The sequence below is a fragment of the Pezoporus occidentalis genome, unplaced genomic scaffold, assembly GCF_034315485.1.
Source record: "Pezoporus occidentalis ecotype Australia unplaced genomic scaffold, CSIRO_AGI_Poc_V1 ctg16, whole genome shotgun sequence".
NCBI lineage: Eukaryota > Metazoa > Chordata > Aves > Psittaciformes > Psittacidae > Pezoporus > Pezoporus occidentalis.
In genome coordinates, this window is record NW_026913425.1 from 4,589,331 (window position 1) to 4,607,670 (window position 18,340).

The 18,340-nt window shown below is 37.4% G+C and overlaps 1 protein-coding gene and 1 long non-coding RNA gene across 2 annotated transcripts in view; one reads left to right on the top strand and one right to left on the bottom strand.

Moving 5' to 3' along the window:
- Nucleotides 1–18,340, top strand: part of LOC134160439 (uncharacterized) — a 456,110-nt gene that overhangs the window by 340,471 nt on the left and 97,299 nt on the right. The gene's annotated exons all lie outside the window — the stretch shown is intronic.
- Nucleotides 1–18,340, bottom strand: part of SV2C (synaptic vesicle glycoprotein 2C) — a 108,253-nt gene that overhangs the window by 27,250 nt on the left and 62,663 nt on the right. Inside the window, exon 4 of the mRNA XM_062612372.1 lies at nt 16,653–16,804. Within this exon, the coding sequence (XP_062468356.1) occupies nt 16,653–16,804 (152 nt within the window). The remainder of the gene's footprint in view (nt 1–16,652; nt 16,805–18,340) is intronic.

Below are 18,340 nucleotides of genomic sequence, written 5' to 3' on the forward strand. Positions count from 1 at the left end.
GTTAAGTGAAACGTTTATTGCTCTTATTCTGTCTTTTTCTCTATTGTATTAGCTGCTGCAATTTATCAACATATTTGCTGAGTTAATTATAATAATAAATGTCAGGATTATAAGAAGCAATTGGTAGAAAAAGCCAGCTGCAACACAGCTGTCTTGATGTTGCTCTCCTGTCTATTCCATCACCACCAGCACTAAATCAGCAAAACAAACATATATTTTGAATTAAGAACAAGTTTATTCTGATGTTTAACACATCCAAATTTCCTAGGTCATGAGCTCATCTGGAAAATGAGGCCATTAGACTGGCTCTGAATTTAGCTCACAAAGTGGCTTTCATTCCTCTTAAATGTAGGTCTTGAAACCAAACGGAAGCGTGTTCTTGCCTGTAACTCAATTTGCTTCTCACTTCCGTGATTTATGACACAACAGCAAAGACTCAACAGCTCTATGCAGTTCCATTCAGAGCACTGCACAGCAACCTAGAGATAAACTTCACCCTTGATCCCTGGCTATGCCATATTTGAGAGTCATTAATCATAAAAACAGTGGCAAGTCCCAATGTTTTACGAATTGCAAAACACTTGGCCCAAATGCATCTTGGGAATGATGTCCTGTACAGCAACACAGAACTTGCAGTGACTAAGTATGAAGATGCTGCAGCAACCTTTGCGCTGAATACCACTCTCCCACTCTACTGACAACTGAAAAGGCCAAGTGAATCACAGACATGGCGATTACTGATTACAGAAATACAACACCACACAGCAGAGCAAAATGTACAAGATACTAATCTATATCTAATTATATGTTGCATTTAATGTAACAAAATCTTCCCTCCCAACACAGCAGTTCATTCACTCCATAATGTTAATAAATTAAAAGCCTGTTATAAACAAGGTCTTGCTCCAAAGGAGAGAAAAGAACATTTATGTCATAGACTTTCTGAATAAATATAGAGGTAAACCTGTTCACATTATGCTGAATTTTGTAAATTTATATTACCTGATAAACAGCAGTATTTTCAAATACAAGGGTCATCTTATACAGTGGGTATGTTACCAGAGAGCAGACTAATGAGAAAGATCTGCTTAACTTTTCAAAATGAGGGCTGAAAGGGAACACAATAGTTCTGTAAAAATCCATAAGGGTTACACTAAGGTGCAATGTGGGCAATGAAATTACGGGTGCCTACAGCTGTGAAACACCTTTGTAAGAGACCAGTGTGGATAAAGAAAGCTAATCAGAATAGAGGGATTTTACAACATAGTTAGCTAAAGATTGACCACTCTCGATAACAATTTTTGTTAGTCATGCAGTAGAAATAAGAGGAAAAAGATTCCTGGCAGTTTCAGAAATTTACAAATGCGAGTTTGCATAAAATTCTGTCTTTTGGTAGATCAAAAGAGGAAGCAGATGGAAGAATATCCCTAAAATTAGGGGTGGAGGGATAGCCAAGGAACTTATATAAAGTCATAGACTAGATAGATTCATCTACACAATCCCTTCTATTTTTTTTTTCCTTATTTCTGTTTCATCACGCAGTCTTTGGTCAAAATTCAGCTTTCTAGGCTCTATTTTTAACGTTTTAAATTTGAAGTATTTCCAGCAACGAAGATGTGCGATTGCCGCAAATTGCCACCTGGTGGCACTGTTACCTCACTTAATACAAATAATAATTAAAAAAAAATCTGCAAAAATACTTCTATTAAATATTGCTGTTTTATTTAGCATTTCACAAATCTAAGCTAAAACGAAATTAGAAGCAGGACTGGAAATATTTTGCAGCTAGCAGCACTGAGATACAAGATTATTGCAGTGATATTTGTCTGTCCTGACATTACCAAGTTTAACTGAGAGTGGTATCTAGGATTTGAGCATATGTGTTTTAGTGGTACTGATTAGAATAATGGTAAAAGTGACATAGGGGGGAAAAATAAAGTTCAGGTAAGTTATATAGCTGGGGAAGCTCAATTAGACAGACATTTTTTCAAGACTGAGTGAAATAATAGTTTCCAAGAAATGCAGAAATAATGTTTTCAGAATTATTCTGTAATGGTATTTATGTGAATTTCCAGTAGAATGCACGTCTTTCCTGTTATTAGTTTGTTAATATCGTATTGGAAAGACAGTGGTATTTTTAGCCTGTTGAGATAGATACTTTACAAACCCACTGCCTCAGCAGGTCATTTGCTGGTAATTTCTGCAGAAGGAATCTGGTAATAAAATAGCTGAAGTGTGGCAGGCCATCATGCGGCATCTTATCAAAGGTGCCTGTAGAAGACTCTCTAGATATCATCCACATTTGCCTGGCTCTTTAGCTGATGTTAATTACCCATGGGAGCCATAAGGATCAGCAGTTCAATGGAAGAAGAAAGTAATAGTGTTAAACAGATATATTTTACAAATATATTACACTCAGACTTGGTCTGCTGATGCTTAAAACTGTGATTAAAAGGGACAAGGCATTCTCTAAAGACACATTTTGTCTCCCACAGAGGTGGTGGCTGTCAACCACTGACACTTATCACTTCCCTGTGCCAGCACTGATCATATCTGAAGACCTGAGATTATCGGGTCTCCAATCACTCAGGTAACATTATCTACCATTCAGACAAGTCCCAGGAGAGCTGTGAGCAGGGCTGACCTTCTATATAAAATAATTTGGACTGTAATACCATCAGACATAATTCCTGTACCCAGTGCATGGCACTGCAGCCCAGGTGATGTCTCCAGCTGTACTCTGTCTGAACAGTGATATCAATAATGCACTTTTAAAATGTTTCTAGTACATGCTGTAGTACTGCCCAGTTTTACTCTTCATTGAGGAGGAAATTTGTGTATCCTCATATTTCAGACAATAGTGCAGTATTATATGTCCTCAAAATTCATGGTTTACTAATGATATGTCAGCCTTTCACTTAACTTTTCATATACTCTGTGCAGATTACAGAGCTGTGATGTTTGTTTCCTTGCTATGGAATTGCTAATGTGTCTGTGATAGACCTGATAGAAAAAAAACAAAACAAAACAACAAAGCCAACCAAAAAAAACAACAAAACAAAACAAAAAAATAGTTGCGAATCATAACATCTAGCAATGATCAGGGGAAAAAAAAAGAAAAGATGAGGGAAGCTTGTAAGTCATTGTGTGCACAGATTGAAACGATCTGTCTGAAATCTGACTTTCATTTGGCCCTAGAGTATGACTGTAGCAGGATGTTGTGACTCATAGTAGCCATCACAGGCAAGAAGTTAATCTTTAAAAGGACAGAAGAGATGAACATGTATAATTTTCTAGAAGAACTGAAGCACTAATAAGAGAACTGCAGATACCAAACAGCCTGGTCATGTCATCTGTCAAATCTTGGCAGATGCTAGAGGTGGCAAAGGATGTTTAATTAGTGGTCTATTTACGATTAGGAAATCAGGATCTCACTTGCCTTCCTATCTAGATAAATATGAATGCATGTAGAGACTTAAAGTAGGCTGTTGATAACATGGAGCCTGATGGGAATGGCATGTCTGCATCTTGGCTTCAACAAAGGAAGCTATTCTTGCACTGCAATTTTCTTTCTGAGAAGAATACTGAGCCAACTAAATAAAACAGACATGAGTAAGGCAAAATCACTCATTAATAGTTCACTTTTTATGAAGTCTTACAGGACAGAAGAGAAGCTATACAGAACCAGAGAGAAAGGACTTGAAACCTAAATTGACCTTCGTACATTTTTGGCATATTCACCCCTTCAGTGATAATCTTCCCTTCGGTGGACTGTTCCAAAGACATGATAGTTGTAATGGTGAATAGTTGAAATGGTGGCAAAAGAGTAGAAGAATTTTCATAAGAGGTAGCTTATAACATTTTCAGAATTGGTTTTCATCTTCTGTGCTTATTATATGACTAAGAAAGGTCTGATTGCAAGAAGATTCCTGCACACCTTACAGTTGGACCTTTTACTCACACAAAGCAGAGATGAAGCAAGCCTTGCGTAAGTGCACTTGGCAGAAAACATTCTGGTTTGAAGAGTAGCCCTAAGAATCATCTGACAGCAAAACAGCTTACAGGAGATGAAGATTCCTCTCCCTCTATACGTATTATTTAATAACTTCAGTTAGTCTCCAGGCCGTCACTCTCCATAACATTATCCTCCATACAGGAAAGATATGGACCTGTTGGAGTGGGTCCAGAGGAGGGCCACAAAATTCATTAGAGGGATGAAGCACCTCTCCTGTGAGGAAAGGGTTCGCTCAGTCTGGAGATGAGAAGGCTCTCCCGGTACTTAAAAGTGACCTATAAAAAAGACAGGGAGAAACTTTCTAGCAGGGCCTCTTGCAATAGTACAAGGGGTTTTAAACTAAAAGAGGGAAGATTCAGGCTGGATGTGAGAAATAAATTCTTTACAGCGAGGGTGCAAAAACACTGGCACAGGTTGCCCAGAGAAGTGGTGGATGCGCCATCCCTGAAGACATTCAAAGCCAGGTGGTTCTGGGCAACCTGATCTAGTTCAAGATGTTCCTGCTCATTGAAGGGGGGTTGCACTAGATGACCTTTAAAGGTCTCTTCTAACCCAAACTATTCTATGATATATGATTATATTCGATTACATGGTGAGTTATTGGCAATCTGTGGTGTTATATTGTGCTTTTCTGTGTATTTATATGCTACATCTATATCAATAAAACAGGAATAATGATACTTACACAGGTTAAGTCTTAAGTCAGTGCTGGAAGTTCTCAGAAACACTGCAGGGGCATGAAAATAAGAGGAAAATCAGAGCCAAAATATACATCATTTGGGAGAAGACTGTACTCTTCAAATCCATAAAGAAAGACATTGATATGAAATGAAGAGCCACCATTCCTTAAGGGGCGAGGGGAAGGATAAACATCAAATTTGTACAAAACCCTTTACATGATTTCTTGATATATCCACACCTTATTCCTAAGAGAATTAGGGTTTGTTCTCCAATACATGGGCCTGGAGATGTGCTCAACTGATGTGGGATCATCATACAGAACTTTGCGAGCCTTTGCTAGATTGATCCCCTGACTTAAGCTCATTGTTGCACCCATTAATATGATACTGCATAAACATAAAGGCTAAGAGCAAAACATTCCATGTACAGGAAAGGAGTAAAGAATGTCACCGCTTAGAAGTGGAGACATCCCAGCAGTCTTCTGCTTCTGTTTAACTCTGGCCACTTAGAATTTTCCACTCTCAAACTAGACAGAAATAATAGAAATGCACTTTGGTAAGATGTCATGGTGATGTAAATGCCTCCACCTGGCAACCACCATGTAGGATCTAATTTTGTACCTTAGCAATTCTGAATACAAATGCAATGCATCCATCCTGTTGGGCTGGAAACCTACCAATTTTCATAGCACTTCAACAGAGAATTCCAATATATTGACTTCCATTACCATTAAGACTTCTGTCTATATTCTGAGATGTTTTGCCAGACTTCAGCCACCTCTTCCTATCCTAGGAATCAAGTCTGAATTACTTTCACACGTCTTCATTCTGAAGGCAAATATTGTTATACTCCTTGGGAAATGGGTATATCCTCACTCATTATGATCCCTGGATAATGAGCATAGACCTTGAAAATTTTCCAGTGCAAACCTGTACATTTCTGCTTAAATAATAAATCTAAAACATTCTACCTGTGCATCCTCACAATAGCTTTCTTCTTCTTTACCTCATACTTTATAATATACAAATCAGTGCAAGAACTCTCTTTAAAACTTATGTCTCTTAAAATGAGAAACACCATGTTGCAATTAAAATTATTAAGTAAATATGCATATTCACGAATAGAAGAATAGGATGTTCTGCACTTCCCTTTTATGCAGTTATGAGAGACTTACTGAGAGAAAACTGCCCAAGACCAGTAGAAATTAATGTAGATGGATACAGATAAAATTTTGTCCATGGTCCATCTTCAAAACCTGAAGAGAACTGTGATTTGTAATCAAAAGTTCAAATGTTTTATTTCCCTATAAATGCCTGCTTTTGTCATATTTCTGCATCTAAATTGGATTTGGAAAATTTTATCCTTTCAGTCAAAGATCTGATATAGATCTACATCTACTTGTAAGTAAAGATATTAGGACTCATACGGCACCTTCCTCAGCTCTGTGGAAATCAACACACGCTGCAAGTGCTTGGATGTAAAATTCTTCCATACATACATTTGCAACATTCTTAATGCCCTTGCAATACGATGGAGTCTGAAAAAAAAAAGTAGTGCTGGGATGCAATAGATCAGTGACTTGTGACCTTCCTGAATTTAAAACAACTAGACATTTTTTAAGTGGATGTGTAGACTCCTACACGACCAGCTAAGGCTTGTGGATGAAAGATTTATTTGTCTTAATTATTTTTACACGCATATAGCCTGGAAACATTTAATGAAATCCCTGCTATTGAAAACCACAGCAATAGCTGGCAGGATCTGGAAAATAAACTGAATCGAAGAATGGTCTAAGAATTTTCTCAGCTTACAAATCCGATAAAAAGTATGTATAAATATTAATATGTCTTTTTCAAATACGAACAAGTTTTATTCAATAATTACACTGAGTTTACATCATAGTCCAAAACGGAATGGACACTGAGGAACTGCAAAAACGATTTTCTAATTACTTACATATTGAACAAACAAACGCATGATAGGCCACGAAGGGTTAATATTTAGCTGATACTATTGAAAATCTCATTACAAAGACTGTAGCACATAATTGATGTGACTGTTTGGCTGCCTGAGTCAGTGGCCCAAGAGATATATGTACTCATGCAGTTCTGCAAAGTCCTTGCCTGTGTCTGGCTCTGTGCAGCTGTTCAGTGATGCACTTCACAATCTGCTAAACAAAGAGAAAAAGCTGCTGGCCACTACTCGGACAACATCATAACTTACAGGCTTGTCAGTCTAAGAAAAAAAGGCCATGTCATGCTTTCCACAAATGATGGATCAAGCAGATGCAACTAATGTAAAAAAATAAATGGGTGAGAGCACACATTAAAAGATGCTGCTGTCATAGCTTAAAAATATCATGGTCAGTGTCAATATTGAGACTGTGCAGTCAAATTTCACTAAAACGTGCTTTAGATTTGTTTGCATGACCTTACTTTTGATTTCTTTTTAAGTTTTCTACCTCTGGTCTTCTACATGTACTTAGCAGTACTACTCTATTTTTCTACACCTAATTAAGAGTTGGATAATGGTTTGTGTATTAAGTTCAAAACATCTGCTTGGACAGTGATAAACAGCACAATAAGAGTAAATTGTACTCATCAACAGCAGACAAAATACATTTGTATAAGTAGACAATATGAAATTGCCAAATGCATTATGCCGTAGTCATTACAAATCAAGTGTGAAATAAAACACTTGTCTGCAACAAAATCTGATTATATTGTTGTCCTACCAATATACAAAATAAATATATGATGGTACGTCTGCAATTTTTGTGTGGTGCCTCCCATGGCCTACCCATAGACCTGAGTGCACATACTGTGTGATGACTTATTGTAGACACCATTACCAGCAGCTGTTAAATGTGGAAGCTAATTGAAAATGTAAGTGTTTCTGTCCTGGTTCAGGACTTCCAATGATTTATGTGCATCTGGACTAAGGGTATTTAAATGATGGGCTCACAGTTGAAGAAGAAAAGAGAAACAATTAATCAAAAAAGACAATCACGAAAAGGCAAAATTAAATATTGCAGTTTATGAAAAGAAAATGGGGCTTTCTTATCTAGCCTAACTTACAAACAAAATCATCATTGAAATACTGGAACATTTTCTGAAGAATACAGACAGGCTCTGTCTTTTACCAGTGACAAGCTTTTACTTTTCACATGCTGCTGCACTGTAGCAACAGAATATAATGCAGTTCAAGAAAGTCTTTCAGAATTTAACCTTGTTATGTCTTATTTGCTTGAAAGTTGTTGTAAGAAAAATATTTTTTAAATGCACATTTCAGTGCTGTGTTTGAAGTGTCATTTCCTTTTTTTTTTTTTATATTTAATTTACTTCTAATGTTTGGTTGTTTTTTGGTTTTTGTTTTTTAATTTTAAACTACAATGATCAATATGCTATTACTAAGAGAGAGGAAGGCAGTTATGTGACCTAATAAGCAGACCAGATAAACATTCTAAGAATTATCTTCCAAACTATCAGCAGCCAATTAAATAAACATGTTTGATTGAATACATGGAGCTTTTCCGTATAAAATGTGAACCCTGGGTCAAAAGTCTTGAATTCAAATTTGGGAAAAACACTTCCAATACAAATATTATTTGCACTCACAAATCATGTACCAATGATCGTCAGTTATAATCTATCATAGATACTGAAGGAAGAGGGGTGGGGGTGGATTTTGTTTACAGACATGCAGTCACAGTGTTTGAAGTGTAATTATCAAAGGGAACAAAGAAAATACAGTATGTTTAATAAACAGAGAATTATATTATATTTTTTTCTTTTATAAAGCTTCATGACTTCCTCAGAGTCTAGAATACCTAGAAATCATGAAAGAATCAGATGCTTATATCAGGTTGAAATACATAAGGTTTCTGAGCAATCTAAATGTGTTACCTTGATCTCTTTAGATGTGACTCCTCCGTTTTTTATTATATGGCAATGCTACCTTCAGGAAACAACTAGGAGGGGCCCAAACTTCCAGTGCCCCCAAACGAATAGCCCCTGTACTAGAAATGGAAGACAATACAGCAAGAAAGGAACAGACACTAGTAGAATGCATTATCTCCTCACCTTGGCCAGCATCAAAGCTCAGGAGACCAGGTACCAAAACTGCTGCCCAGAGCCCTGACTACAAAATCTTGCTGTTTCTCTTTGCTCGTTTTATACTATTTTCTGCTGGTGTCTTTAGAAAGTGTAAAAATAAAATCGTATTGAGAATACTGAGCACACAAACACTATAGGGGAGGTAGATCAGGTTTTTCCCATATATTTATGCAGGTCCTTCCTATATACACAAGAATAATTTGATCAGATGCTGTAGTCACATACTCAGATATAGATGGATGACTGAATATACCTTGAAGGAACTACTTCCACTGAAGTAGGCATGACTTTCAAAACAATATTTAATATTTCAAATTGAGAAAAGGTATAAAGAAGTTTCCTGAAAAAGAAATCCAATGCCATTCTGTAGTGGATTATGTTAATTATTTTTTTTAAAGGCAACTGCACTGCAAATTGACAAACAATATTACAGTTGTATATCAAATCCATAGATATAGTGTATTATTAAAATGAAAAGAAACTGTTGCTAAAAGGACAATTGCTATCTCCTTCAGAGCAGACAATTTTATAAGCCAGACAAACAATATGGAAATATGACTGACAAACTTGTACTGTTGCACTGTGTTCCAGAGCAAATGAATATATTTAGGTATCAGAATAATCATACAATAACACCAATGACCTCTTCCTTTGTCCATCTGTACAAAACACCTTCTTCAGCTGTCACAGACCAATCATAAAACCAAAAGCTTTTTCTGTCTTTTTAACATTAAAATCTTGTCAGATTAGCATCTTATTTGTTTCTACAAGGAAAAAGCAAGGGTTATGTCTGACACTGCAGACATTTCTGATAGTCACTGAGCAGACTTCTAAGGCAGCTTCATTAACTTGGATGTAATTTTTTTAATTTATACTGCAGGACAATTCATTGTGTGAAACTGAGTTTTCAGTAAAACCAAGGATGAGGAACTGCCATTGTTTTACTGCTGTAAGAATGATTAACTATTACTAGTGTCTGCAGAAAACTATGTTTATGGCATTAGGCAGTGGTGTTTATGGAAACAGACTGTTCACCTGTCTGTCAGTTCCTCCTCCAGCATTGCTTAAAGTGACTGACCTGCTTCAATCAAATCTGGGAGTAAGAAATAGTCTCAAAGATAATCACAAAGGAAAAGGCTGAAGAAGCCAGTGGTCCCTCAGGGGTGCTGTGGCCTGCCTGGTAGCTCGAACCATGCCTTGGTTGTGTCATCCATCGGCTCTGGAACCAGTCTGACCCAAGCCAAAATTTGTTGACTCCACACCAACAGCAGCTAGACTGGAGCAGGGCTGCAAAACAGCAAGGAGCTCTGGGAGCTCCTGGTGAGCTCACTCTCTCTAGTGAGTGTGTTTCTTATTGCACAGTGTTGGGGACAAGAAAAGGCAAATGTGGGCACACTATAGCAGAAAGGGACCTGAAAAAAACAAGGAGAAACTGGGTACTGCTGTGGTGTCCTGAAAGGTATATAGGGGATGAAAGGAGAGAAGGGTGTTAGCCTGGATAACAGGGACATTGACAAAAAAAAAAAAAACAACGACAAAACAGGAAATTGCCTCATAACTTCTCTGCCCACAAAACAATTTACTAGCTTTTTACTAAGCCTCCAATAAACAAATTTTCTCTTTCACAATCAACCTGAAGAGACCAGGGGAAGATTATATTTGAAGCCCATTAATGAGTATCTTTAGTGCTCATTAAGTAGATGTGCTAAAAGCTACTTAAGCTTCTAGCAATTGCAAATATAAACATTCAAATGACCGTATCAAACCCTGCATTAGGGCACAGAACATAGTAAACTGATAAACAAAGTGATTTGTTTTGCTTTCCTAGCTGGATCTGCATAAGCATCTATTCTAAAATTCTGCTGCGTTCCATCATTCTTCTTGTTCCTAAAGGTGAAGATTTTTTTGAAGTATACACATTAAGTATAATCTAATTTCACAGGATTATTTCAAATTAAGAGCAATTCACCAGTAGGAGTTGATAACTCAGGTTAACATTAAACCTGCCTCATACCCACTTTAATTAATGAAGATTTAAAATAGCTTCAGCCTGCAGAATACCAGATTAATGAAAGTGCACTAAGTATGAGGGGAGCATAACACATTGGGGATCATTTTGTATCCTAGTGGAATGCAAAACAAATCAACAGATGTTGCATTAGGTAGTAGATGCCTTTATGTCTGATCTATTCCATTTGTTCAGACTGACACAGCCTCACAAAAAATGCAGATCCAGCCTTAAGGAAGCTTCAACAACTTCCATTAAATATCAAACAGTATCTTTCATTGGTTTAGGTATTCATAAATTCATGAATTCTGAAGACAGAAGATGTATCAGAAAGGCAGATGCATGAAGTCAAAATTGAAGAGCAGATCTTCATTTCAAAATTTGGATCAAATATTTCCACCGAGATAAAAAAAAAAAAAACAATCAATAACTAAATTCTGCAGATTTATTAGTCCATTCAGGAGCTTTTTAAAAGTAAGAAAAGACATGTGAAGCTCTTTCCCAGGCCATCTTCCCAGGTCTTCTTTTTTGGTATCTCTTTGGTCTGGGCAACTAATAAAACTCAGAGAACAGAAGCTATTGTATAATAGAAAATACAGCCTTGGGCTCAGATTTTTCCAAAGCAGCTGCTGCCAGAGTTTGGATTTGTTCTGAACCACCATGAAAGAATAGACTATTAGGAAAAAAAGAAAAATAATACTTTTTAAATTGAGGGTCTAGATTAGAGAAGGATCAACTTGTTTCTGTGAATGTCCTGCGCTACTTCTTTTTTGTTGTTGTTTGATCCTTCTAATTTCTGAAGTTCTGTTCTTCTTCTGTCTTTGTTTTGTTTTCTCTTTTCTGGCCCACCCCAGCATTCCTAAGAGCAGCAGTATCTGTTTAATAGTTTGCTGAAAACAAGCGTAGATGGGATTTTGAGGGGGCACACACTTGCTCCAAATCAGGATCAACAATAGCCTTTACAACGTTCTCAAAATATCATCTTAGACCTACAGTAAGTGAGTTTTCAATAGTTCCGTAGCAGTTTTACTGAGGTGCTTCATTTATTCAGATGCTTTATTCAGAAGCTAACACACCATTAGAAAGTCTTTTTCATCATCTATACTACCTCCCTTTGACAGAAAATTCAGCTCATTAATTTTTGTCTTATCAGCAAGCAGTTTATTTCTTTCCATCTGCAGCTAATCATGCTTTTCTCTTATTTGCCTTCTGCAGGATTAAAGAAGACATCACTGATGCACCTCTTGCTTGTCTGAATCACTGATAGCACCCTATTTCAGTACGTTTCAACTTTGAACAAGGAAACAAAACAGCCATCACATAACTGTTTTTCCTACTTCCAACTCACATTAATCAGTTGTTGACGTACAAGTACTGCAGTAAATCACCTCTGTAGATATGACTATTGAATACATTTCTTTCTCTTGTTGTTTTGGGCACAGCCACTGCAGAGATGCAGCAATATGAAATCAGTCAAGTGTGGCTCTTTTTATTATAAATCATGTAAGCACATCCTGGTCTTTTGACTGGATGGGTGCACTGCATTAGAGATAGTCAAATTCCTCTCTGAGGACTACAGCAAAGAAAAGGGTGGAAGAAGGAACTTGGTAATCTTTACCCTAAGATTAAACCACGATTTATAACACATTTATGAGTTGCTGGGCACCTCACTGCTGAGGAAACGCTAGCAGCAGCTGAATAAATAGCTGTGAGTGAAATCAAGCTGTTCCTCCAATGCTCAGACCCACCTCTAACAAACATTTCAGAATCTAGAAACACTACCAGCAATACTTGAAATGCGGCAGTAGGTGACAAAAATAACACACTTATTTACTGCATCACCATCAACTTTGACACTTTGAAGCTCATAGATCTGAGGACACAAACTGTGTCTAAAGATGCTTTGCAGATATTGATCTGTGCACTCTCAACAAAGTAATTACCAGTGTTTTGGTTTTGTTGGTTTTTGTTCCTTGTTTTTTTTATACGCAAGTAATAATGAAGTTAAGACCATAACTTTTCAAAGGAGTCAAGAATTTTCTATTTCTATCCAGGTACCCTGACTTAGACCTTGAGATACTCAAGTTCATGGGTTACATTTGAAGAAATTGTAGCTTATACAAGCTGCTAGTAAAAAAAAAATCTAGCTTCAAGTCCTTCATCTTCATAACAAAGCCATTTTGTTAACCTTTAAATTTCAATAAAGGTAAACGCTGTCAAACAGAAAAAGCCTTACCACTTAACATTTAATGTGCTGTGAACTATTATTTCACAGCATTTATCTTGGAATAACCATCACCATGGAAAAGTGCAACCTTTTGACTCTTTGATGTTTTGCTGATGCAAAAAAAACTCGTCTCCTTGTAATGGGAGGAGAAGAGCAGACTAGACTGAAACATCTGTACACCCACACTTGCAGCTCCTACCACTAAGATCCAGCTCTGTTCATCAGAAGTACTCAAAGATAGACAGCTCCTAAGATGCTTCTGCTTCTATTGCTAAGCCAGTTTGGACAGAGTCTTGAGCGACATGGTCTAGAGTGAGGTCTTCCTGCCCTTAGCAGGGGGGTTGGAACTTGATGATCTTAAGGTCCTTTCCAGCCCTAACTTTTCTATGATTCTAAGATTCTAAGCACTCACCATGCCCTATAACCCCATTGATAATACAGCATTGGTGTAGGACTTTTTTATTCTAGTATTTCTACTGCCATATGCCACTGAGAAACCCTTTAACATGCCCCCCCCCCCCCCCAACTCACTGAATAAGGAAGTTAAAAGTTTTTTAACTTTTTGACTTTATTGCCACTGAACAGTTTTAGTCCATCATGTTCTCAGTTTAGTCTGCTGTAGGCTGACAAATTAAATCCCGCCTCAACACTGAACGATGCTGTACATGCTCTGAGTTGCAAAATGAGCCAGTAGCTCCCCATCTCATCTCTCTGCTTACTTCCTTGCCTTTTTTACTACAGCGTAGCTCATGATGGGAATTGTATTGCAGGTTTGAAGATGTTTACCTTTTTTATATGTTTTATGTCCAACTGGACACAAGAATAGAGCGAACATGACAATAGAAAATAGTACCAAAACAACTCTCAAGCCACCTACCAAAAAGGTGATAAAAAGATCTTTTTGAGTGCTAGTCAAGTTAATTTCTTTAGACAAATTGATCTGTTTCACCTTGCCAATCTTCTGCTACAAAGAGAAATCTTCGTCACTTTGCAAGCCGCTTACTCTAAAGAAAAACAGATTGTTCCATTCTAATCACAATTACACTTGGTTAGAAATAGAAACTACTCATGGACTCTTGTGCCTATGAAAAGATCTACCTACTTATGGAAAGCAGATTTAAGAATGAGCAATGTGCTTGCCTAACCTGGTTTGTTTCCAGGACGGTACAGCAATGTATGACAACATACTCCCAAGACCCAGAGCAGGGTTTGCCCTGGGAGCCCTTGGCAATGCCTGAAAACTTGGCACAGCATTATAACAATGAAGTTTGCCCTGATCATAGGCTAGGGTGACTCCAGGTGTGTATTATGAACTAAGACACACGTTTTAAATTTCACAGTGTAATAAAAAAGTTTGATCAAAGTGAAAACTTTCTTACAACCTCATCAAAATCCATAAATACATTTTATCTAATTTTGTTTAAATTATGTTTAACCCCACTTCTTCTCCTGTGAGAAAGGATTGTTTCTGTTGTTCATAGCTTGCTTTTTAGCCCTCCTTTTGGCTATTACAACTTTCTTTACTATACTGTAAGGAGAGTGATTTATAATCCCTCTGTACTCAGCACTGGCGAGGCTACCTCTTGAGTCCTGTGTTCAGTTCTGGGCCCCTCACTCCAAAAGAGACATTGAGGTGCTGGAGCGGGTCCAGAGAAGGGCAATGGAGCTGGTGAAGGGTCTGGAGCACAAGTGTGATTGGGAACCGCTGGGGGAACTGGGCTTGTTTAGTCTGAAGAAATGAGGGCTCAGGAAGGACCTCATCAGTCTGCACAGCAACCTGAAAGGAGGAAGTGAGGAGGTGGCTGGTCTCTTCCTCCAGGTAACAAGGAATAGAATAAGAGGAAACGGCCTCCAGCTGCACAAGGAAGGTTTAAACTGGGTATCAGGAAAAGTTTCTTCACCAAAAGGTGATCAAGCATTGGAACAGGCTGCACAGGGCATTGGTGGAATCACCACCCCTGGAAGTGTTCAAAAACTGTGTAGCCCTTAGTGATATGCCTTAATGGTAGACTTGGCAGTCCTGGGGTAACAGTTGGACTTGATGAGCTTAAAGATCTTTTCCAGCCAAGTTGATTCTATGATTCTACAGCCAACACTGAAGAATACTGTCTTTTAAAATTAGTTTTTCTGATTGCCTTAATATTATTTCATAAACATTTTTGCAGGACACAAACACACACACAAAAAGAGCTGCAGAATGTATTTTTGTTGCTGATATTCTTCCACTGCTAAAGAAAGACGAAAACTTTTCTCTCTACTGCTACTGCCTTGGTATAAAGAAGTGTATTATCATCCGCTCATATACTGCCATGTGGTCTTTCAAAAGCACGTTAGTAAAGGTTATGGAGTTATTTATAAAATCTACAGTGACTTCAAACAACATATATCTGTCATAGTGTTTGCATTTTCCACTCAAAGATAAGGAAAATAAAAATCTATAGGAAAGTGAAAAGTGCTTGGCATTAAGAGCAATTTATTAATTGGACAAAAAATAAATTATCCACATTATACTTTGTCAGCAATAATTACTCTTTTTACTTCCAGCAGTTCAAAGACAAAAGGCAAGGTTGAAGACATAGATTCAGGTTTGTGGAAAAATTAATTTTAATGCAACAGTCTAGATATTTTATTAGTCTGAATTATTATAATTCATTTCTGGACATTACAGCTTGCTGAATGTTCCAATCACTTTGGGCAAACGTTATGAAGTTGTCGTCTCTTCCACATTCCAACTGTGATAAACCTCACTGCTTGGCTAAAGAAAGCTGCTTTGGATGCCAGCTAACTCACAGCTCTGCTTTACTTGTCTTGAGGACTACCAGAGAGAAGTGCTTGCAGAGGTTAATTTTTAAGAGCCCCTGAGCTGTCACAGGAGACCTGTGAGCACTTAACACATGCAAAAGGCAAACCCAAGCGACTAAGAACTGAATCTGTAGCTCCACATAATGTTTAACCATGTCAGGGCAGTAAAGAAGTCTTTCACAAAGTGGTTTATATTGCATGTGTGTATAACTTCTTCAGCTATTGCAAGCTTTCTGTACTACCTGTCCTCATTCACCCCTACAGCACCCTTACAGGATTGAACAGTATGCTCTGTTCAATTTCTCTACTTCTAGACTTCTAGTTCTTCTACTAAGAATGAAACATTCGGCATAGCTTCATATTCAGAATTAACACTGTAAGCATTAATTATCCTTACTCTTCTTTCTCAAGAATGTGTATTTGACATTTGACCTCTGAATCATACAATGTGAGCACAAGTTTGATATCCAGCAATTTAATGTTTATTTTCTCTGATGTAAATCTCCACACCTATTTTCTCCAGATTCAACACAACCACCAACTGTATTTTTATGCGTCCAAGTTTTCAGTAATTTAAACAATCTGACTAAACATGGGGTTTGAATATGTTTCACCATTTTAATACATTGTTATTTAGGGTACAACCTATTCTTATTATTCCTACCAGAAGGAATAATATTTTTTTCTTGACAGCAGGGTCAGTATTTTGGGAGCAGACATGAAGTCCCCTTTTTAAATTATACTTCAGGATCTTTACTTTCACAGTGGAAGAGCTACAAGTCACTAGGAGATGTTCTTTCTTACCATAATGAGGAATTATTGCCCAAGCCATTGCAGAAGCATAGATGCCACCAATCATCCAAAACATACAGAGCCAGCTCAGGTGTTCACCTCTTTTCTCCCGAGCAAGCACTTCCGAAAAATAGGAGAAGACTGTAGGCACAGCTCCACCAATCCTAAAAGGAGATACAGATTATGGATTAAGTTGAGAGAGTAACAGCTAACTGAAGTTTGAACAAGCCCATAGCTGCAGTCATTGAAAAACCAGACTGCAAGCAGCTTTTCTGGTAAAGAATTATTTTTTTTTCTCAAAGTGCACCATGTATTGGGAAACTCTTGAGAAAATTTTCACAAGTTTGGACAATTTTTGTCACGTATTTCCTTTAAAACTGTATGTACTATTAGTTGCATTCAGTGTTCAAGGGAATTGTCAATGTGTCAGCTGCTGGAACAGGTGGCTACACATAGTGGTTGACTTTCACCATAACAGAAATCTTAAAATTATGGGAGTCTGCTGACAAGTGTCAAAATACATTAATTTTATCTGAAAAGGTAAGTAATTTTCCAGAAGAATAACAGAAATTTCTCTAAATCTTACCTCCCATGCTTTAGGTAATCAAGAAGTAAGTAAGTGCCAGCTATGTTACTAAAACTGCATATTTAAAAAGAGATTCTACTCATTTGTAATACATGGTTTGAGAAGCCCATGATGGCTTTTGACTTAAGTTTTCTATGAAAAGCCTATGCATTCATAAAATATTCTTTTTTTCACATGGTAAAAATAAACACTCTCTGAAAGTTGGTTGGACAAAAAAAAAGAAAGTTTAATTCGGTTTTACAAAAATTTAGAGTAACTCAAAATATGTATCATTTTCTACTGTCTTTACCTCTTCGTTATCAATGCAAGTTGTCAAATGTTCCACAGCAGGATGAGTCCTTGCGGATTTTATTTTCCCTGCTAGGTAATATCTGTGAAGCTTGAAGAGATATTCTCACACACTAGATTACATACTTGAAAGCAGTACCTTGCATGGATTGAATTTTTAACTGAGTTTCAAAGATAAATACATATTTATGATGTCATCTGGGAGCTGCCACACCGGGAACAAAAAGAAGGAAGCTTGAAACAGATTAAAACAAATATTAAAAAGGAAAATATGCATGCAGAAATGGTTTTTTACTCCGAAGAAAATTCAGTGTCATAGCAATACAGTTTCTTTTTACATTGAGAGAGAACGATAAAATACTGGATTGAGTTGTTATACTTGTTTAGGGGGCTGATGTTTTGTCACTTCTTTCTAGACAGCTCTTCATGAGGTATCACTTGTCAGCTCTCACCTTTACAATGAACGTTTACCATAGTTGACCCTGCTAGTTCAGGTTCAGTTACAGCCAGTGCTGTAAAGGTTTATACCTCCATTAACTCTTGCTAGATACTGGTCCCAGTTTTGGCTGGAATGGAGTTCACTTTTTCTTAGTAGCTGCTGCAGTGCTGTGTTTTGGCTTTAGTCTGAGAACAATGCTGATAACACACTGGTATTTTAGTTGTTGCTAAGCAATGCTTACCCTGATGAAGGACTTTTCAGTCTCTTATGCTCTGCCAGTAAGGAGGGCATGGGAAGCTGGGAGAGAGAACAGCCAGGACACCCGGCCCAAACTAGCCAAAGGGGTATTCCATACCTCAGAATGCTCAGTACATAAACTGGGGTGAG